Raw genomic sequence first — 22,989 nt, 5'->3', positions numbered from 1 at the left:
CCACTCACACCGCGACGTTCTCTTCGCATGAACTGGGCCGCCCTGTTTGATCCGAGCAAGCCGTGGCACCAGGGGAGCTGTTGGCCGTCGGGAGGCCAGCAGTGAGGGGAGGGTGTCCATGCAGACCGTGGGGTGTGCCACACAGTTCTAACCAGAGCCCTCTGCATTCCCACCACTCTACTGGCACTCACGTAACTTCTGATGACTCCCAGCTTGAGTCAAGAGTCGTTACCTCCCTCCCGGGAGAGTACCTTACGAGCACTTTGTATCCTAAAAGTGCATATTCACAACTTTTACAAGATTTCAGGGCGCCTGTGAAAACACAGACAACCCACATGTCCCTTCCCCTGTCTCCCCGCTTCCTATCACCTCAGTTAAAGGACCAACACAACACACTCCAATGTCTGAATCTTACCTGGATTTCCTCAGTTTTCCCTGACGTCCCTTTTAAACTGCAGGACTCCCTCCAGGTCACTCAGACTGCCAGGCAGCCCCTCGAAGGGGTGCCAGTCTTCCCCAGCCAGCACTGCACCGAGGCAGCCCCTCGAAGGGGTGCCAACCTTCCTCCAGCCAGCACTGCACCGAGGCAGCCAGGCGGCCACTTGCTCACTCTGCACATTCGGACTCTTCAGACTTTCCCGATTCAAATAGAAAGATTTTAAAGTTCATTTCACCAGGACAGCTCGGACCGTGAGAAGGACCATACAGACACATGGCCACATTGCTCAAATGGAAGGTCTCCCTCCCTCCTAGCTTGATGAAACTTTGCCCTCAAGTCTAAACCTTACCTTCGTGGCACAGTGGGTTAGCTGTCAATTGCAGTGCTGGCTTCCTACATGAACACCAGTTTGAACCCCAGCTGCTCCACACTAATGTGCCTGGGAAAAGCGGCAGAGGATGGCCCAAGCACCTGAGCCCTGTCACCCCTCTAGGAGATCTGAGGGAGTTCCAGGCTCCTGGCTTCAGCCTCGCCCAACCTCAGCAGTTGCAGGTGCTCGGGAAATAAACCCTCCGGCGGAAGGTCTTTCCGTGTCTTCCTCTCTTTATTTCTGCCTTTCAATTAAATAACATCTTTAAAGAAATAAAAAAAATAAGAAAAATGTCTAAAGCTTATTAGGCATTTAAAAGTATTTTGCCTTTTACAGTAACTCCCTTAAAAGAAAAAACATATTTAATCCATGAAAACTTGAAATATCGAAAAGAAAAAAAGAGACGAGAGAGAAAGGGGGAGACAGGGGAAAGAGGGAGGCGAGGGGGAGAGAAGCGCTAAAAACCCGGCACTCAACAGAGACAAATATCCCGACCTCAGGGTACCGCCGCATGTGCGTACAGGCACGCACACGTACACCTGTGAACACTGATGCAATTTTCTTTCTTTATTTAAAGGTTTATTTATTGGAAAGGCAGATATACAGAGAGAAGGAGAGACGGAAAGAAGATCTTCTGTCTGCTGGCTCACTCCCCAATGGCTGCAACAGCTGGAGCTGAGCTGATCCGAAGCCAGGAGCTCTTCTAGGTCTCCAAAATGGGTGCAGGGTCCCAAGGCTTTGGGCCGTCCTTGACTGCTTTCCCCAGGCCACAGGCAGGGAGCTGGATGGGAAGTGGAGCAGACAGGACACGAACTAACATCCATATAGGATCCCAGTGCATACAAAGTGAGGACTTTAGCCACTAGGCTACCACATCAGACCCCCTTTACATAACTTTAAAAAGCAAACATGTATCATAATTTTATTTGCCAATTTATACTTCTAATAACCATTCTGAATTTTTTCAACGTTTATTTGAAAAGCCGAATATCAGTGAGAGAGAGAGAGATCTTCTATCTGCTGATTCACTCCCCAGATGCCCACAACGGCCTGGGCTGGTGTAAGCTGAGGGCAGGAGTGGAGGACTCCAACTGGTCTCTGCAGTGGACCGCCAGAGCCCAGGCGCTCCAGATGTTGTCTGCTGAGAAGAGGGGCGCCCGGGGACAGGAGGTCGGACCACGGCCAGGAAATCAGCAGTCCGTGGGAATGTTGGCTCCTGCCTCGGCTGCTCTGCTGGCAATCCAACTCCCTGCTAACGAGCCTGGAGAAGCAGTGGAAGACAACCCCGAATGCTTAAGCCCTTGTCACCGTGTGGCAGACCTAGTCGGAGCTCTACGTGCCTGGCTTTGGCTTTAGACTTACAGCCAGCTGGGAAGTGAACCAGCGTAGGAACAATCTCTAACTCTGCATTGAGGATAAATGCATACAATTTTAAAAAGATTTCATTTTATTTTTTAATTTTTACTGGAAAGTCAGATATACAGAGGAGGAGAGACAGAGAGGAAGATCTTCGTCTGCTGATTCAGTCCCCAAGCTGCCGCAATGGCCAGAGCTAAGCCAATATGAAGCCAGGAGTCCGAAGCCTCCTCCAGGTCTCCCACACGGGTGCAGGGTCCCAAGGCTTTGGGCCGTCCTCGACTGCTTTCCCAGGCCACAAGCAGGGAGCTGGATGGGAAGTGGAGCTGCCAAGATTAGAACCGGCGCCCATATGGGATCCCAGAGCACAAGGCGAGGACTTTAGCTACCACACTACCGCGCCGAGCCCTGTCATTCAAAATTTTAATGGCGTGTCCCTCCTGGCCTCCAGCCTTCCAGTGCTGCCGTGGCGGTAGGCACCCTGCTTCCCACCTTTTGTATCTGACCTGTTTTGTTTAATTTTCTTTAGGCAAGCTCAGAGTTGTGAACTTTTCACAACAATGTACTTCACAGGTTTACTTCTACCCATTTTTTGCTGGGTCCTCACAAGACCACTTTGATTTTTGATAATTTACAATCTTTAGATCTAGGATTAAAACAACTTTGTCATCTGTTTGTTTACTTCTGAAACTGTTACATAACTTTGATGTCAATTCTCTGGTTGGCTGGCGGTTCTCTGATATGTTTTGCAAATACTTTTAATCTTCCAGTACTTCCAAAGAAGCTTTCATTTCTGCTACCAAGTTGTTTAATATCCAAGAGTTTTTCTAAATTTTCAGGATGTCTTTTTTTTTTTTAAACGAGATCTTATTTTGTGTTGATGCCTTCTTATCTGCGGATCTCAGTGATGGCTGTAAAGAACTTCTTCTCCCTGTACAGTCTGTCTCCTCTAAGTTTTTCTTCTGTTTAGTCGTTATTAGTATTTTTTACTATGAAATGCTTTCCTTGGAGGTGTGGCAATTCCTGTGTTCCTACTCAAATATACAACTGGGGGTTCGAAAGAGCTGGTGAGGAGCTCTGAGTACATGTCTAGTGTACTGTGGGATCGGGCTGAAGTTTTTTAACTCCCCAATGTTAGTATTTGTTTAGTCTTTTCTTGTCAACAGATAAAACTCCTTGGGGAACATCTATCCCAAACCCGCTTTGGGAGTGAAGGCCCAGCTCGGTGCTAGAGGGACACGGCGAGTGGAAGGGGGGGAGGGAGAGGGTGTGTGTGTGTGTGTGTGTGTGTGTGTGTGTGTGTGTGTGTGTGTGTGTGTGTGTGTGTGTGTGTGTGTGTGTGTGTGTGTGTGTGTGTGTGTGTGTGTGTGTGTGTGTGTGTGTGTGTGTGTGTGTGTGTGTGTGTGTGTGTGTGTGTGTGTGTGTGTGTGTGTGTGTGTGTGTGTGTGTGTGTGTGTGTGTGTGTGTGTGTGTGTGTGTTTTGACTTCGCTACAGCTGTCCTCCCCCACGGTGCTAGCTGCCCTCGCACACACAGGTCTGGGGTTTGTGGGCCTTGAGTTGGTAAAGCTTCATATGCCTCCCCAACACACCCCCAACAACCAAAGTGAACACTATTCATAGGGAGAAAGAACGAATGACAAAATTAAAAAAGGTCTCTCATTCCTAAGCAAGGCTGAGCACCAAGCTGCTACCCCTGATGGCTCGAAATGCTCTTCTCCCCAGCTTCTTGGACACACACACACACACACACCCCTCAGGACTGTTCAGGAGAGGGAGGGTACAGGTGGATCAACTGGTTTGCAAATGCCAGGATCCCATACGGGCGCCGGTTCCTGTCCTAGCTGCTCCACTTCCCATCCAGCTCCCTGCTTATGGCCTAGGAAAGCAGCAGACGGCGGCCTGAAGCCTTGTGTCCCTGTATCCACACAGGAGACCCGGAAGAAGCTCCTGGCCTCTGGCTTCGGATCTGCCCGTCTCTGGCTGTTTGGGGAGTGAACCTGTGGCTGGACCAAAGATCTGTCTTTCCTTCTCTCCATAAATCTGATCTGGCTTCCCAATAAAACAAAACAAAACATTTTAATTCTTTATTTTTCATGATATAGTCCCTTAGACTCATTCCCCCTTGCATACTCCCTACTCCCGCCCCCTACCTATATATATATATATATATATAATTTTTTTTTTTAAACAGCTGTTGTGAGGTTTAGGGTCGGTCTTACGCTTCTTTCATGGGTAGATGGTAAGACTTCAGGGTTGTCGCCAGAGTTTTGGTGCAGTGACTAACCCTAAATGCTCCCCGAGTTCTGCTGGCTTCACATAGTCTTTTTGGTTAAATCTACCAGAAATGCAAATGGCTTATCAAGGTGGCCTTACAGCTTGCTCCGTCATCAATGAGACCATAAGTCACCTGTCACTGAAATTCCACCCCATTCTCTTACTGCCTTGGGGAACAACCTGAACATGCCCAGCTATACCGGCCTGGTTTCTCCTGAGCTAACTCACCTTTATCCCTCTGCTGCCCCAGGATTTCTTTTTTATCCAATCTTCCTTATAGTTTTAAAATAAGGATGATCAAAATAGGCACATTTGGTATGCTTCCAACTCTTTAGTCTGTAATTTGACTTGTTTTACTAAAATCTCCCTCAAAGTGTCCCTACAAACTGCTGTTCAAACAGTACACCCCTAACTCAAGCCCTGTGCTCCCCCTTAAGGGTCCAGGCTGCTCCAAGGCTGCCGGACATGACGCATGAGCGAAGAAGCAAACGCAGCGAGCAGAGGCCGTGTGGCCCGAGCAGTTAACACACGGCCAGGGGCCCTGGCAGGGCCGAGTGTCCCCCAGGACAGAGCAAGGAGCTCCCAGAGAGGGGGTGCTACGGCTCTGACCTATTCAAACAGCTCTGAACCAGCCGTGGCTGACGTCAGCACCGCGCCTCCCACTGCTCTGAGAGGCACCAAGTGTAGCCAAGCCCCGGCTCTGGTGAGGCGCCCTGGCTGGTTCTTGGCTTCCCAGCGCCAGTTTGGAAGGTGCTAGGTCAGCCAGCTCCTGCAGCCCACTCCAGGTCTCAGTGTGCCTATTCTCCCTGAACCTGCGGGCAGGTGTGGCAGGTGTGTTCCAAGGCACACTCTAGTGCTTTTTAGGGGATCCGTGAGGGAGAGGAACTAGGTGTACCATCTTTACTCAGAACCTATTTGAAGATAACCCCTTTACTCAGAGACAATGAGCACAACACGCTCTTTCTAAAGGGCACAGCATGGTGGTTTCAGGATATTCCCAAACGTGGGCAGCCGTCATCAATGAGTCTAATGTCAGGACACTTCTCTCCACCAAGAAACTCCACACCGAAGAGCAAGCAACTTTCTCCCTCCACAGCCCCTGGCAGCCGTGGCTCTACTTCCGCCTCTCAGGAGTGCCCGACGCTGGACAGTTCACATAAACGGAATCCCATCTGGCTCTTCTACTTCAGTCTTTCCTTTAGCAAGATGCTGTGATAGGTCAAAGGTCATCTGTGTGGTCATCAGCACTTCACTGCTTTTATGCTGATATTTCCCCGTATGGTCACAGCACATTTTGTCTATTCCCCTCAAGAGCGGACAGATGGATCCCCAGCTTGTTTCCGCTTTGGGGCTATTGATGAAGAATGTTGCCATGAACGTTTGTATGGACATGTCTGCATTTCTCCCAGGTGCACATCCGGGAGCAGATCTGCGGAGTCACACGGTACCGCCGCCTTCAGCCCTGCTGAGCATCAACATGGTACCCCGCCGCCTTCAGCCCTGCTGGGCATCAACATGGTACCCCGCCGCGTTCAGCCCTGCTGGGCATCATGCTGGGCTTGTCTTCCCAAGTGGCTGCACCGCCACATCCCGGCCAGGGACCAGTGTGCTGTGCAGCCATCACTGCTTACCGTCTTTGTATCTCACCTGTGCAGGTAAGAGCTATGTCACACTGTGGCATCATTTGTAGTTCTTTAGTGCCTAAAAACTGACAAGCATTTTTTTCAAGTGTTGACTGGTTTTCTGTATTTCTTTCGAGAAACAACCTTGGCCCATTTAGAAACAGCATGTCTTTTCTATTAGGCAGTTCTAAGAATTCTTTTCATTTTCTTGGGACAAGTCCCTACTTAGGTGATTTAGCAGATTTTTCTACTTTTTTTTTTTTGCCCTCCTCACTTTGTAAATGGTGTCCCATGAAACAAAAGGTCTCAAATGTTGAAGTCCAACTGATCTGTTTTTTAATTGCTCATACTTTTGATGTCATATCTAAAAATCCTTTGCCAAATCCAAGGTCAGGGAGATTTAGCTCTGTTTTCTTCTAACAGACCTAACAATTTTAGCTCTAACATTTAGGTCTTGAATCATTTTTAATTTTCAAACTGTTTTACTTAGAAATTTAGCTGACAATTTTGAATTCATTTTTGTATCTGACATGAAGCAGGTCTCTTAACTTCATTCCTTGTCAATTTGACTATTCCTTTCCAGTTTGACTATTCTTTTCCTGTTGAACTGTCCTGGTCTCCCTGTTAAAAACCAATCAGCCATTCAGAGCAGGGGTTTACTTCCAGTTGCAATTTTATTCCATTAATTTATGTGCTTATCTTAACTAGCTTTGCAGTAAACTTTAAAATTAAGAAGCGTGAGCTCTCCAACTGCGTTCTTTGCCAGAACTGGCTGTTACGTGTACCTAGCATTTTCACAGGGACTTGAGAGGTTCGTTTTTAATCTTTATTACTTTTAGACTTTGAATGTATGGCCAGTTGGTTGATTTTAACATGACTTCGAAGACACTATCTTCGAAAAATTATTTTATTAGTGTTAACTACTTCTGTTCCATGTCAAAGACCAATCTATTCTTCTGCCATTAACAACACATTTAATTAGTTTTATAAAAGCTCTTGATACCTAGCAAGTCAAACCTCTCCTGATTATATTTCTTCTTCAGGTAGTTTCTTGGCCATTTTCATTTGATTTCAAAATCACCTGCTATATGCTTCAGCCCAAATATCCCAGCACTGTGTGACATTTCTAGATTTATCAAGGGACTCAGGAAATTATTATTATTATTAGAGAGGCACCCCCACAGCTCTCACCTGCTAGCTTACTCCCCAGGCTCTCCAAACACCAGGCTGGATCAGGCTTACAACCCATGTCTCCCACCTGGGTGGACCCAGCTCCTGGGGCCGTCACTGCAACCCCCCAGGACTCACACTCAGCAAGCAGTGGGAGCAGGCTGGAACCCAGGTTCTGAGACATAACACGCAAGTATTTTAACTGCTAAGCCAAACACCCACTCCAAAGACCTTCCAGCATTATAAATCTTAGATTTGGTCCCCAGGGTCATAATATTTCTTTCCATTCACTCAAGGCTTTCCATTATGTTCCTGTATCTTAAGTCTTGCTGTGTTTTTCATTTAGGTTCTCTACATTCATCTATCAAACAGTAAGGTCCAAAAGTAACACTTATACATGAAATTTGGAGCCCTCCCCATGCCTTAGTGCAGTTCCATGAGACTCTGTGCTTCTGGGTTTTACTCTGAAAGGGGCTCTCTTTTCCAGCTTATCTTTCTATACCAGTCTTGACACCAGGCACCACATCTATCTACACCAGCCTAAACAGCCTAAGGTGTCCAATGGGGAAAAAACAAAAGCTAATTCAGTAGATTTCTCAGATAGCTTTATCATTTGAAAATAAAGTTTCCCTTTGCCTTCCCAACATTCCTATCTAATCTTTTTGTCTTGTGTTACTGCATTAGCTAGAAAATGTAGGAAAAAAAAAGTGTATGACTTTAGTAAGATGACTTACAGTCTGATCTTTCGCTTTTAAATATGAAGGGAGTCCCTAATAGTAAGGAATTTTTATTCCAAGATTACAAACATGTAAAGAATGGATAAACAAAAACAAGACTTACGGCACTGAAATGGTGCGGTAACAGGTTAAGTCGCCGCCTGCAAAGCTGGCATCCCTTATGGGTACCGCTCTTTCAATCCAGCTTCCTGCCAATGTTCTTGGCAAACAAGAACGTGGCCCAACACCTTGGGCCCTTGCACTCGTCTAGGAAACAACGCAGGTAAGGCTTTGGTCTGGCCCAGCCCTGGCTACTGCAGTCATTTGGGGAGAGAACCAGCAGACAGAAGCTCTCTCTCCTTTGTGCTGTAAGTAAATAAATAACATCCCCCCAACCGCTTTTTGAAAGGCAATCATAGAAACAGAGGGAAAGACAACGAGGTTTTGAATCTGTGGGTTCCCTCCCCATGTGGCTGCACTGATTCAGGCAGGGCCCAGCTGGATGCCAGGAACCTGGAACTCCCCACATCTGAGTCCCCCATAATGGCAGGTCACATGCCGCCGTTTTCTTCAGTATGTTACAGAAGGAAGTTAGAGCCAAAGTGGAACAGCTAGGAATTGAACATCAGATGGTGACTTAATCTGATGCTCCACAACGTTGGAAGCAAAGACTGCATTTTGCACATGACTGACTTTTCAGCTCCATTCAGATGACCAGCTGTTCTCCTACCACCTATTACAGTGATAACTTATAACAAATACACTTCCTAATATGGAGCCGTGCCTTTGTTACTGAGGCAACTCTACTTGCTAAAGGGTACAGGCCAGTTTATTCTGACAGGTGTACGCTGGGCTCTCTGTGACACACGGCACCCCCAGGGACTCTCTGCAAGTACCACACCAGGCACAGCACTGTCCTCCTTCCCTCCAAGGACAGCCCATCAGCACTCAGGGAGGTTCCTTTTGGTGCCAGGCAGAAGGCAAGGTTCTAGAGGTACAGGATGGACCAGACAGACTCCTGTGATCTCACAGGGCTCCCAGCCTGGCATGAGGCACAGAACAGCCAAAGGATGATTAAACGCATGAGTAAAGTAAGCATGCTGTCCCCAGGGGCCTGTAAAACACTATACTCTCTTACAAGGTTCCTGAAAAGGCTATTCTTAAACAAAGAGCAGAGAAAAGTGACGGAGGGGCCTTCAGAATTCCAGTCCTTATCTGAAAACAAAACCTATGGGAAGATCTTGGCAGGGACCGCATACTGGATGGCGCTGGCCTTTTGGTCTCAAGAGTCAAGCCCAGGGAAGTTAAGCAAAACATTTAAAAAATGTATTTATTTATTGGGCCTGGCACGATGGCGCAGTGGTTAAAGTCCTCGCCTTGCACGCCCGGGATCCCATATGGGCGCCAGTTCTAATCCCGGTGGCCCCGCTTCCCATCCAGCTCCCTGTCTGTGGCCCGGGAAAGCAGCCGAGGACGGCCCAAAGCTTTGGGACCCTGCACCCGCGTGGGAGACCCGGAAGAGGCTCCTGGCTTCGAATCGGCATAGCATCGGCCGTTGCGCTCACTTGGGGAGTGAATCATCGGACGGAAGATCTTCCTCTCTGTCTCTCCTCTCTGTATATCTGCCTTTCCAATAAAAATAAAATAAATCTTTTTAAAAAATGTATTTATTTATTGTATCAGAAAGGCAGATTTACAGAGAGAAGGAGAGACAAAGATCTTTCATCTGCTAGTAAATTTCCTAAAGGACCACCATGGCTAGAACTGAGCTGATCTGAAGCCAGGAGCTTCTTTGGGTCTCCCACGCGGGTGCAGGGTCCCAAGGCTTTTGGCTGTCCTTGACTGCTTTCCCAGGCCACAAACAAGGAGTTAGATGGAAAAGTGGAGCAGCTGGGATACGAACCAGAGCCCATACAGGATGGCTGTGTTAGGAGGTGGAGGACTGGCCAGTAGAGCCATTGTACTGGCTCAATGGGAAGTATTTTAAAAAGCATGAGAGAATATGGGGAGGAAGTGGTGCCTCCTGGCTCTGTTCTGTGACTGCCCCATTCTGCCAGAGAAACAACCAGAATACTGCAGCAGGTGTTCTGATGGAAGAACCAGACCTTCCCTGCCACTGAAACAGCATTTGGAGAGAAAGTGAGTGGAAAGAGCAACACAACGGCAACTCAGCCCTAGCTCCTGCCTCCTGCTCCCTGCAGGCTCCTGGTCCCAGCTGACACAGGAGCCATTGCAGGAGACCCCGGAAAAGGCTGTCGGCCCGCAGCATGCCCAGGGCTCAGCAGGCAGGGCTGTGGGAACCTGGGACTCCTGCTCCTGGCTCCCCTAAGCACTCCGCCCTAGCAGGCAGGGGAGGGGTGGGAGGGAGGTCTGAGGCTTGCTCCCCAGAGAAGCTCTAGGCTCTGGCAGAAGTCAAGAGGGCTGAGCCGCCACTGTGCTCACCACTTGACAAACACAAGCCCCGGGGCCAGCTGGACGGCTATTTTGGTCTTAGCAACAAAACGGAGAAAACATTTCTCTGAACCTAACCCTTCGCCAACTCCTACCGTGCCCCACCTTCCAGAAGAAAAAAGTTCTGTGTGTACAGAGGGAAAGGATGGAGGGGTGGGGGGGTAGATTCTATTTTTTTTTTTCACAATAAAGAAAAGTCAACAGGATGTTCTCCAAAGTTACAAATATACTTTTTCAAACAGTAAATATCTCCATTAGCAGCATGATGCCAGTTAGCTAATTCTGTCTCAGTATAAAACCCTTCCCAAAACACTCCTGCTCTTGTGTAATGTCTATTTACAAAAACAGCCCTTTTGCATGTTGCATTCGCTAGGTTTCTCAATCTTTTGTTTCCTCACCCCCTCCACGGCAGGGGCAGAGACAAGAGGCAGGCCCAGATGGCAGAAGGGTGGGGATCCCCTGGCCACCCCAGCAGCGCTCTCAGCCAGGCCTCCACTTACCCTTACACAGGACAGTGGAACCAAGTGGAAGCAGAAGCACGCTGCCCTGGAGTCCTTGGCCTCTGCAGGGCGTTACTACCTAACCCGAATGCGCCTGGGCCTGGCTGGGGAGGGGGCATGGGGGTGGAAAAGAATCCTGAACCGACTCTGTCTACCCTACCCTGACTCGCCCTTGTAGCTCTGGCTGGCCAAGGAGGTGCTGGGAGGGGGAGGAGGGGAGAGGAGGGAGGTGAGAAGGGAGGGAGGGCTCAGGGAAGAGTGGGCGGCAGTGGATAGTGGCTGAAATCCTGGCTCCCCGGGGAGTGGTCTGGGCCTGAGTCACTGTCTCGGCAGAGCAGGAAGGTGGGCGAGAGGCAGCAGCTTCTGCAGGCTGGAAGGACAGGCCCTCCCCGCCTGACCCTTCTGCTACTCCAGCCTTGGGTTGCTGCCTGCACTGGTCCAGGGGCCCCCAAGGTTACTGCCACCTTAGCAATCACAGAGAGAAAGGCCAGGGCCAGGGCAGGGCTTATCCAGAGTCATCTGGCTCGGGTTGGACAGCTGCTTGCTGCATGCCATCCTCTATCTGAAGGGCCAGCTGGCCACAACACCAAGGGCCACGGCAAGTTCAGCAGGGGCATGAGACCCCCGGGAGCCAGGGTGAAGTGCGGAGCGGAGGAGGGGTGTGAGCCAAGCTGGATGACATCCATTTCAATGCCTATTCCCACAAGTGTCCGGCCCCACCCCAGGCCTCTCCTTAAATTGAATCCAAACCCAAAGCCAGGGCACATGGAGCATGCTGCCAGCCCGAGGAGTGGGTTTAAAAATAAAAGATATGACTCTGTGCTTTGGCTGCCTTGCTCCTCGGACCACAACAATCCTCTGGCTCAGCTGTGAGCTGTCCTTCCGCACCATTGCCCCGGGATGACCTCTGCACAGGAGACGGTATGAATCCCACCATGCTCAGTCACACGACAGCTGGACGCTCATGCGATCGAGGCGACCACTCACTGAGCAGCTATCAGTGCCAGGGTCTACGGCAGGTGCACGCCAACTACGGCCTCATAACGCGGCCCACTCCCACACCTCACAGCAGACACGGCTCTGGAGGAGGGGCTGGGCCACGGAGCTACAGAGCCTGGCTCAGCCGATGACCAGCTCGAAGACCTGGTCTAATCCTTCCAGGTCTCAGGGTTCCTTGTCATCAAGACAACAGCCTACTTCTCTCACAGGAGAGCTGTGCAGATGAAATGAGTTGCACACCTCAAACAGCCCCTGATGGCTAGTACACAGCCTATATTTGGTGTGAAGGAGATGTCGGCGGCGTTTGGACAGCAATGATAATAGGACCGAGGCCCAGAAGGGGTGACGGACAAAGCAATATAGAGATGAGCACACCCTCGAGAATGATCGGGAAGCCTGCAGTTAATTTTTTTTCCTGTTTTGGGGGCAGCAGCAGCCCCACACCACATTGCACCACAGACCGGCCCAAGTTACATTCGGTAACTGTCTTAAATAGTAAGAAGGATTTGTGAGGCTGATGGAACAACATAAAAGGTCAAGAAAAGAGAAAAAGACAGACAATCCAAGGAGGCGCGCGTGTATGTGTGTACGTGTTGGGGGCTGACTGACAATTCATCACCTATTATCTTCTTCTATAAGACGGGATGGGGAAGAACATGGAATTTTCCATTTTCTAAGAGGGAGAAGAGGCATTGTGAAGCGACTCGCCCTGCTCACTCAACAAGCCAAAAAGAAACCTCCAGAGGCCTGTTTCCACTCTGACAGCCGGTGGCGGCTCAGGTGCAGACTTGGAGCGGTCTGAGAGCAGAGCAGGGCTCCTGGCTTGCAGCGTCTGCGCTTCCTTCCGCTCCTGACCTGAGGGACCAGAAGATGCCGTCACACCCCCTTTCCCTCTTCTCTGAACATCTGCCCCTGGAAAGCAGGGGAAGAAACACACAAGCAAGGAAGCAGAGTTCTAGGCCGGCTCCCTAGGTCAGCCACACCCCTTGGCCATGGAGAGCAACCACTTTCCTAGTAACAGCAGTGATGAAAAAGTAAAAAAGAATTATGGGTGCAGGTGTTTGCCTTAGCGGTTAAGTCACTGGTGGCCTACACTGGAGTGCCTGGGTTCAGTTCCTGGCCCTGGCTTCTGATCCCAGCTTTTTGCTAAAACACACCCTGGGAGGAAGTAGTGATGGCTCAAGTAGCTGGGGTTTTGCCACCTACATGGGAGACCCGGATGGAGTTTTTGGATCCTGGGTCTGGCTTCAGCCCAGCGCCGGCTGTCACGGGCAGCTGGGGGAGCAAACCAGCAGATGGTAGCTCTCTATCTTCTCAAATAAATTAAAAATTTGAAGAAGCATTATGAAATATTATAAACACTCAAAAAACTATGCAGAACACATAATAAATACTCAAGTATCTACCACCGAGCATTGTCAAACTCTTGACTTCAGCCACACTTACTGCAGCTTTTACTCTAGCAATGTCAACAGTGTAAAACCTGATGTGTCCTGAGGGCCACCCTGGCACCCCGACCTCCTCCCCTTTTGCCTTACTGAGAGCAGGGCTGGGGAACCTTTCTCCTGCCAGGAGTCACACAAAATTACCAACCTAAAAATGGGTCCACTATGGATTTATTGAATTTGGAGTTGTCCTAGGCAGGGCCAGACCAAATGATGAAGTGGGGCCTAGAGTGACCACAGCTCCGAGTCTAGTATTTACAGTTTGCATGCTTTCATTACAAAGTTTAAACCCGTAAGCAAAAGATGGTAGTTTCACAGGTGCAAACCTCCCCTACATCTTATGACAACCGATGCACTGCTCTGAGGCTGGCTTCTCAGACAGCACACCTGTGAGATCCACCCAGTTGGTCTGGCCCACTTTTAACTGTGACATGTCCTTCTCCATGTGAAGATGTCACAACCTAGCTCTCCACTCCCCCACGCTGGGCATTAGCAAGCAAATCGTGATGACCCAGGGCCCTGGCTGCACAACTGCAGGAGCTGCTCCGGGGGGGTAAGGGGTGCTGCTGCTCCGAAGGCACAATCTCCAACGTGCACTTCTGGCTGTGGGGCAGGTGCTTCCCACTGCTCCCACTGGTAGATGCTCGCTGGTCTGACGGCTGTGCAATGCTGCCTTACTGCTGTCTCCTCCTCTGCTTTTCCCTGGTTACGAAAGCCATCAGACATATCTGTCCAGGCTTCCAGTCCACTTGGGGTTTCTGTTCTACAGGGTGACACGCTTTTCAAAACTATGAGTGAAGTTCCCTGCTGTGTTTCTTAAAACCCGGCGAGAGCCACCCACCAACCAACCCTTTCTTAACCTGGCTGGGGTCCTGGGTGACAGTCACCACCTGAGCTGCTCGTGAAGCGTGGTTCCCCCCCCCCCCAACACGGTCCATTTCCAATGATTATGGCTTGCTCATCATTTATACTGCTACCTGCTAATCTACTGTCTACATTTATCAACAATTAGTCATGATATTGATTGATGCGGGTCATTTTTCAAAAACTGAAAAAAAAGTTTCATGGAAAATATCAGAGTGTATTACATGGGTATTTACTATGCAAAAATTTTATTTTAAGCATAAATGTGTGTGGGTGCATGCACATGACTTAGGATGCAAAGGTTTTTCTAACTCTGCTACAGTCGGGAAATCTGGGAAACTACCCTCCAAGTGAGCCTGCGGGTCACTCCTCTCTCTCCCCCAGCTGTCCTGCAGGATACTGCCACAACAATCTGACTAAGCCATTGTTTGGTTACTTCCTTGCTCAAGCCTCCACTTTTCAAAAGCCTAGGCTTAGCTTCACCCCTTAGCGCACCCCTGGGAGCAGCACACAGCGTGGCCCTGGGCCAGCATGCCAGTTCTCACCACCGAACCACTGCCCATGACACCGACACCCAACTACACCGGCCTGCCGCGTATCTACACCGACGCCCGCGCTGTGCTCTTCCCTGCATACCTGCCCCATGCCACTCTTCTGCCCTGCAGCCCTTTCTTATTCCCCTACAGAAACAGCACATTCTTGCCAAGTCCAGGTTTAATTAAAACAGGAAGAGGCATATCGCCTACTCACACTCTCTCCCGATGATGCCACCGCTGATATTATCCATGTTTGATTTTTCTCTTTTTGGTCCTCAGCACTTTGCTGGACACTGGCTCAAGGTGGGGAACAACTCCCCTGGCCTTTTCAATGTCCCTGACAGCATCGATTTTGTGCATTACAGATGTTCAATGAGCATTTAATGGAAATGTATTTGTTGCACATGATCCATATGCATCACACCACAAGTTTGTCAAGAGTTCTGTTGGATGAATTAGTCATGAAAATAATAGGCTTGGGCAAAACAACTCTAATGGCTTCACTGGCAAATTTAAAGACTAGCTCAGCAGATCTGTTTCAAGACTACAGCAAGTGGAGGAACACCTTTTGTCTAGGCAGCCATGAGAATCAGACCCCTCCCCTCTCATAAGCAGCACTTGAAATGAGAGGCGGCCAGTTTCTCACACCGAGGCAGCAGAGGGGGGCTGCGGTCCGGGATCCCCACTCTCTCTAGAGCTAGGTCCATCCACAGTCACGGAGCACGAGGCTGGTGAGGCTGCCCTGGGCATCAGGCCCCACTGTGGTGAGCAACTGAGACGGCTACCAACACCCCGAAGCCTGCAGGCTTCTGCGACAACTTCACCCGTGAAAGCCGACAACCTCCTGGGACTAAGGCTATGTGGTAATATCCACGCATCCTGGCAAAGGAGAGACCTTCCTTTGGGATCCAATCACTTTGGGAATAGTCCTCCATTTTCCAAATACTCAAGGGGACCCTCAGGGATGCGGGGATTTTGATTGTAGTTCTGCCAAGCATCTGGTGAGAAAATTCCAGCAAAGGGCAAGTGCAAGGATGAAATCAGACACTGGGTGGACAAATTCACTTCGGAAAGTTATCTCTGGGAGTGGATGTCTGGCCTTGAATTGAAATGCCCACATCTCCCAAGGGGATGGCTCTAGCCCCCCACCAGTGCAGACCCCAGGAAGCGGTGGAGGACACGAGAGTGAACCAGCAGGTGGGAATTCTGTGAGTCAGACAGAAAACACAACAGACAAAGCACACTGCAGATGTGGGACAGCAAACGGTAACCAAGGTGGGTGGGAGAGAGGGGACAGAGGGAACCCGCCTAGAACAAGTTTGCAACAAAGCACGGCTTAAGGTTTGAAACGAAACGTGATTTTAATGGTTCTGTCTGACCCAGAAGCTCATCCTCTGTTTCACTCATTGCATTCAACAGTCACCTGTCAGTCATGTGTTAACCTGGATGACGGTATGTGCACATTAACAGGAAGTTGTATTTCTCGCTCTCATGCAGCCCGTGAGAGAAGCGCTTCTGCCACCCGAGAACATGCGAGTGCTGTGGGGGAAGCTCTAAGGCTGCAAGAATAATCCAGCACAGCAGCGGACAAGGGACAACAAGGAACCTGGCTCAGAAGCCTACTTCCATGGGCACTTCATCCCAGGAAGCAGCTTGCAGATTCCCCATGTTTTACCTTACAAGCTTCCCTGAGCTGAGGCAAGTCATCAATGAAGGGAAAGAGTCTTCATTCCTAGTCTGGTGAATAGCAACCCTAAGGCCGCTAGGCCACAGGCTGAGAAGGTGACAGTCCTCATTCCCAACGAGTTCCAGACAAGCAAAGGATGAAGGACAGAGGGAGGGGCTCCTCAGTTCAGCTTGGCAGAGTGGGGTGGCAGGTTTTTGGAAGTGAAGGATGGCCTGAAGGACGAGTAAAGGCTGGCCCCAAATAAGGGGCCGCAGCATCACAGGAGTGGGAATGAAGAGGCCAGCCAGTTCCAGGAGGGCGTAGAAGCCACAGGGTGAGGATGTGGGGTAGGTGGGAAGGCAGAGCTCAGGGGCCAACCTGCAGGCAGCCATCCTCAAGAGGCAGGCAAGGAAGTTCAGCAAGGTCTGTGTGCAGACAGACCCTATTTGCTTCACAGCTGGCCTGGGTGGCCAAGGGTCAAGCTGGGCTCTCAGTGCACATGAGATGGGGAAGACAAATCAAGGAGAGGCCAGGTGTCTGAGTAGGCCGGCCTGTGAGTGACCAGAACCCAAATGCAGACCCCACCTCCCAGTCCAGTTTATCTGCATTGTTCATGTGCACTGGGGATGGCAAGTTTCCCTCCAACCCATTTTTTTTTTTTTTTTTTTTTTTTTTTTTTTACTTTTATTAGAAAGTCAGATATACAGAGAGGAGAAGAGAGGAAGATTCTCCATCTGATGATTCACTCCCCAAGTGACTGTAATGGCCAGAGTTGCGCTGATCCTCAACTGCTTTCCCAGGCTTCAAGCAGGGAGCTGCATGGGAACTGGGGCCACCGGGATTCGAACCAGTGCCCACATGGGTCCTGGTGTGAGGACTTTAGCCGCTAGGCCACATCGCTGGGCCCCTTCCACTATACTTTTTCTCTAAGATCATCAACAGAACGCTTCAATACCTAGAGACAGCTGTGGGAGATAAAGCCACTCTGCTTAATTCCACCCGATCCTCTATTATAATAAAGACAGAAAAGACAAGGAAAGGAGGGAGAGAGAGGTACTGGGTGTGAGGCCAAAGACTGAATCAGCGACCTCAATGTCAAGTGCTGTCTTCCTAGTTGGTCACAGCACTGAGTGGCCCGGCTCCAAGGTGGGTGGGTGGACGGTTCAGGAAGGCGGAAGGTACCCACTAAATAAATAGGGGGTGGTGGGCTTCCTGTGCAGAAAAAGCAGGGAGTCAAGGCCTCTCAGTCTTGATGCAAAGACTGTCCAAAGGGCATCAACACTGGGCATTCCTCACTGTGGCATTTTGAAAGCCCAGCCTGGCACAGAACAATGGTTACCCTCTGGAGACCAGGGGCCGCGTGCCCCTAGGCCCTATTGAGTGAGGAGTGGCACAGCCCATGCACTTGGTGAACTTGACCTTGGGCTTCAGCCTCCCATGGCGGTTCTACGTCACTCTGATCTCTTTCCCCACACCCAAGTCCAGTCCGGGATGAATGGCAGGATTCATACTGGGAGCGAGAAAACCATGCCGGGAGTGAATCAGATAGGCCCTGGCACTGGTGCCCTTGCCAGCGATTGAGCTGAGAACTGAGTGCAATTGTGCATCCGGCGCCGGTGCTGTTCCCCTCTCGGGACGACAGGTCAGGGTCCACGCAAGAGATGACGCGCGGGGAGGCCACCAACAAGAACCAGGATCTCTGCCTTGAGAGACAATGCTGCCCTTTGGGGTGTGACCCCCTGCCCAAGAGGTACCAGGACGTGCACAGGCTGGCCAATTCACCCTACTCAGCGCACACATCGTCGGCTGCTGCAGCCTTCAGCCCTCTCCCACCCCACAGGCTTTAGGAAATGGGCTACTAGCTTGTTTTCTCCAGAAACTTCCTCCAAGACAGGTGGTAGTCGTTGGCCTTGGTGTTCTCCACTCTCCTCCCCTCGTGAGTCCTGAAAGATGGGATTCAGCTTTGCAAACTAGCAACACCAAGCCAGCAACACCACCTGTTTTCTCTTGTGTGTGGTGGTGTGTGGGGGTGGGGTGTGGTGCTGTGTGAACTTGTTTTGTTACTTTGAAAACTCCAGCTCCAGGTTTTCAAGGGAGTCATTTCTTTAAGACAGGGAACTGAAGAAGTGCAACTGCCTGTTGGGCATTGGGTTGTAATGAGATAGGAAAGTTCACTTTTTCAAAGGCTCCAGCTCCTACTGGCCTCCTGGAGCAAAGAAGCAGAGCCAGAAGGAGCAGCTCCCGCCGGGCCTTATGAAGGTCCCTGCTCTGGGGCTATCCTCCGCGAGCCGGTCACAATGGTGGGACATGTGTCAGTCCAGTCGAGTTCTGGAAGCAGGGAGGGGAGGGGAAAGGTGCTGGGTTTCCGTTGGGTTTACATTTGAAAGTGTGTCCTCTGATGCTAATTGTCGTCAGGTGCTCAAGGTGAGCCAGCTGCATCTCTGATGAGGCTCCAGGGGCAACAGGTGGACCTGAGGACTATTTTGCGCCCTGTTTGCCTGATGGCTTACTGTGGGATAACTTGGCATTACCAGTCTGCACTCTGGGGATGCAGTGGCCAACAGGTCCCCACACCCTAAAAGGGGCCAGGGTTCCCCCACCTACACTTCTGAGGCTCAACAGACGTAGGCAAGTGCAACACAGTCGCATCTCTCAAGTCTGGGGTCGTGCACACACGCTTGCTGGAACCCTGACATGAATGGCTGCCGAGGAAGCCCTAGGAAGGCGGACAAGCCTCCCCCACACCCCTTTTCTCTTGCAAATCTCACAGCACCCCCACAGGGGCTGGATACACGCCTTCTACACACAAACACAAACACTGAGACGCATTGTCAAGCGTTTGCTATGAGTCAGGCAGCGCGCGGTGCTGCAGTTCTAACTCTGCTCCCATCCTTGGGAAAGTTTCCACGGACATCTCGGGCTTCACTAATCCCTATTTCATCCGAGGGCAAATGAGTCCCAGGCCACACCGGGTGGGCAGGTGCGGCATGGAATTTTCTGGTCCCCTAGCCAAAGAGGCCACACAGCAGTTACGAGAAAGCGAGGGGGTTCTCTCCCCGGTGACCCTGGCACGGAAAGGCCAGCACAGAGCCCTGAGCGGGTAGGGGTTGTCCCAGCGCGGCGGAGGGAAGTAAGACCCCCAACCCCTCCACCCCGACGACAGCGTAAAACAACAACGTCGAGTCCCCTCCCTAGAGGGGCTGAGAAGAAACGGGGTTCAGGTCATTGGAAAAGTTAGGAAACACAAGTCCGACGCGAGGGAACCCTCTGACCCATCACCTCCCAGAAACCCCGCGGAGAGAGACGCCGGTGGAAAGAACTTTCGACCACCCTCCCTCCGTGCCCCCTCTACTCCTACCCAAGACGGAGGGCCGGCGCGGGAAGACAAGGGGCCCGGGGGAACGGGCCTCGGAAGGGGTCGGGCGTACGCTCAGAAGGTCCACAGTGAAGGGGCCTCCCTCACTCACCAGCTCATGGTTTCCGAACCTGGGCCGGCCGCAGGGGTCCTCCGCCACAACCCGGTCCTCTGGGATCACTTCCGGATTCAGCCAGTCTCCAGGAAGTGACGCGCGCCCGCCCCCTCCGCCCGGAAGAGGCGGGACCCGGCGCTTTTAACGCGTTCGCTACCGTCTCACCTGCGCTTGTGTCTTGCTCTTGCTGGCCACCCTCATCTGCTGGCTCGCAGTGGTGGAGCTGGCCTCGCGGAGACCTTAACCGTCTCATCGCCCCAGTGTGTGTGTGTGTGTGTGTGTGTGTGTGTGTGTGTGTGTGTGTGTGCACACTGCACCCGCGCAGGCACTACTTGTAGCAATCAATGGAATCCTTGCCCTCTCCCGTCCAAAGTGCTCAGGGCTCTGGGTAGTTCAGGTGAAGTAGCTGAATCTGGTAGCTCCCCCGCCCCCTATCTCCCTCTGCCCATTCTTTCCGTTCCTGCATGTCCCTGATGTTTAGGGGTGTTCCTACAAGGCTCTTGATGCACTGGAGAAGCATGCAAGAAGCGTGAGTCTCCAGCCCTTGAACCCTCACAGAGCTGCTGTTCTGCAAAGGAGACGTTAAAAACCAGTCAATAGGAATGGTAATAGTAATAGGTGAGGCCGACGTGGTGGTATAGTGGGTGAAGCCCCTGCCTCTGGTGTGGGCATCCCATATAGGCACAGATTCGGGTCCGGCTGCTCCACTTCCAACCCAACTCGCTGCTTATGGCCTGGGGAAACAGCAGAGAATGGCTCAAGTCCTTCTTCAGGGGACCTCAGGTGCCTGAGGGCAGATGGGGGGTTAGCTCAACCAATGATCCTCCATCATTGATTTCTTCTGATCTGGCATGGCTAGGAGGACAGCTCTAGTGGACACAGAAAGTTGTCCCTCTCCTGTCCTGTGTTTCCTTGCTCGAGGCTCTATAGCTGGCTTGATTCAGCAGGGTCAGTGGTGGTCGCAGGGTGGGGTCTGACTCCCTAAGTGCATTACGCAAGTCACTGCGTTATTCCTCAAGTCCACACAAGAGCAGCTTTGAACAGGAAAGCAGAGATGTCGCCTGGGCAGAGGACAGAGGCAGGAAGGGACGAGACAGCCCTTGCTGCTTTGTGGAGGGTGTGATGGGTGGAAGAGGAGCTGTGTGTGTGTGTGTGTATGTCTCCTGGCATCCTGGCACTTCTGTGTAGCTCTCCCACCTATTCCTTGATTGCCCCACAGTGAGCATTAATATCTCCAAAAGCATTAGCCTGGGCCCCCGCTGTCATCTAGGGGAAGTGTTTTTCAGGGCTATAGGATGAGAATGGGTGAGGCCCCTAGTTTCATTCCTGTCCTATAAGTCACGGACCTCTGAAACTTGGTCCTGTCCTCTGTAAGATGAGTGATGGAGAACGACCCTAAAGTCTTCAGCATGTCTGGGGTCTGAGTCAATGGTTCTTGCTGACTTAGTACAAGTTCCTAAGATAGAGGATCCTGGAGAACTGAACCCCTGGGCCAGGACACACCTCCCTGTGGCATGCCGGAAATCAGTCCACAGGCAGGAAAGTGTAATACAGGCTGACCCTTCCCTGCAGGAAGGGAACAGAGCAGTGGGATCTGGGGATGGTGGGCGCTTTTGAGCCTGGCAAATATTGCCGCTCTCCAACAGGCTGAGCCTGGAGTGATGCGTGTTCAGGAAAACAGAGGTCTAACGTGGGGCATAGGGTTGTTTTCCAGAAGGAAAGCTACAGAAAACCCAGCCTTGTCCTCAGTCCCCTGGCCTCTCCCAGGTGCTGTTTACAGTGATGAGTCAGCAGGTGCTTCCCCACTGTCCCTGTGTGAGGCTCATCCCATCGCACAAAGATGACTTGGGTTGGGATTCTCAAGTGATTGGGCCATCTCAGGCTGCTTTCCCAGGTGCATTAGCAGGGAGCTGGGTGGGAAGCAGAGCGACAGGGGCTTGAACTGGTGCTCATGGGATGAGGTGGTAGCTTAACCTGTTGTGTCACAAAACCAGTCCTTTGGCCCTGCGTTTTCTGTGCAGTTTCATGGTCCTGATGCCTCTTGCTCTGCACCTGCTCAGTAGGTGTCCCCTAGGCAGCCAAGGCCAAGGACATGGGGTAGACCAGAGGATCAGGGGAAGCAGCAGCAGGGGTAGAAGACAGGAAATCAAGAGTCTCACACTGATTGCCCAAAAGTCAGGGTGAGGTGACACATCGAAACCCAGTAGCAGGAAGCAGTCAGGACTGGGAATACTTGTCTCGATCTAGGAGTGTCCTTCCTACTGCAGATCTCATCTTCTTTGATTGCAATGGCAAGCGTCCTGGATATATCCGGGAGGGCACATGAATGTGCCACCTTGCGCCAGCTGTGCCACCTTGGACTACTTGTCACTGGCTGCCAGGAGCATCATGTTGGACAGTCTGGATTACTGTTGGAGTTCTGCGATTAACTAGAAATGTCTGCCATGACCCAGTTATCTGATTGTGTATGTTTCACCTTATTGTTTTGTTATCAGAGTTTTTGTGATGAATTATTTATACAGCACCCACGACACACCAAGCACTATCCTAACCAGTTCATGTTTAGTCCCTGTAATAACCCTGTAAGATAGTACTATCATCATTACTGCCAGTTCAGAGTTTTCACCATTAGGGCATAGCACCTCTCTTCCACAGCTCCTGAGGTTTCTGCCACCACCTCTGCCCCTGTGTCAGGGTATAAGAGGCTCAGAAACCAACAGGGGGGTGGAGACAGGAGGAGCCCCAGGATCGGGCACCCCCAGACCTCAGTGATGGTCTGTTTCCTCCAGCCTGGGGCTGTCAGGCCCGGCAGGTGGCAGCACCTGGCCTTGGCCTGGAAGTCCTCCAGGGATCAGATGGCCCAGATGGCCAGGAAAGCAGCAACAGACGAAGTTATGCAGGGAGGACAGCCATGGGATCCAGAGCAGGAGGCCCCAGCCTAAGGCCCGCACGGGGAATCACCACACCACACCAGACCACACCATACCGCACCGCACCGCACACACCATACCGCATGACTGCTGTATCCCACCCAGTGGCAGTGCCAGGAGCCTCTGAGCTTGCATTTCATGGTGCCGGCTGTGAGCTTTTTTTTTTTTCCTCCACTCTGG

The 22,989-nt window shown here is 51.1% G+C and overlaps 1 protein-coding gene and 1 long non-coding RNA gene across 2 annotated transcripts in view; both read right to left on the bottom strand.

Annotated features, from left to right (window-relative positions):
* Window positions 1–19,957, bottom strand: part of BIN3 (bridging integrator 3) — a 39,129-nt gene extending 19,172 nt beyond the window's left edge. The window contains exon 1 of the mRNA XM_040971255.1: window positions 19,877–19,957. Coding sequence (XP_040827189.1) covers window positions 19,877–19,884 — 8 coding nt within the window. The 5' untranslated portion in view covers window positions 19,885–19,957. The remainder of the gene's footprint in view (window positions 1–19,876) is intronic.
* LOC121150394 lies at window positions 5,156–17,835 on the bottom strand. Its single transcript, XR_005882964.1, has 3 exons — window positions 17,824–17,835; window positions 17,199–17,200; window positions 5,156–5,237 (listed from the first exon to the last, which is right to left on the bottom strand). It is a non-coding gene; the product is annotated as an uncharacterized LOC121150394 (long non-coding RNA).
* Window positions 19,958–22,989: the final 3,032 nt, after the last annotated feature.

The sequence above is a fragment of the Ochotona curzoniae genome, unplaced genomic scaffold (assembly GCF_017591425.1).
Source record: "Ochotona curzoniae isolate NIBS_2020 unplaced genomic scaffold, NIBS_Ocur_1.0 contig_21, whole genome shotgun sequence".
Classification (NCBI taxonomy): domain Eukaryota; kingdom Metazoa; phylum Chordata; class Mammalia; order Lagomorpha; family Ochotonidae; genus Ochotona; species Ochotona curzoniae.
The sequence above is the reverse complement of the archived record's forward strand: the minus strand, read 5'-3'. Positions and strand labels throughout refer to the sequence as shown.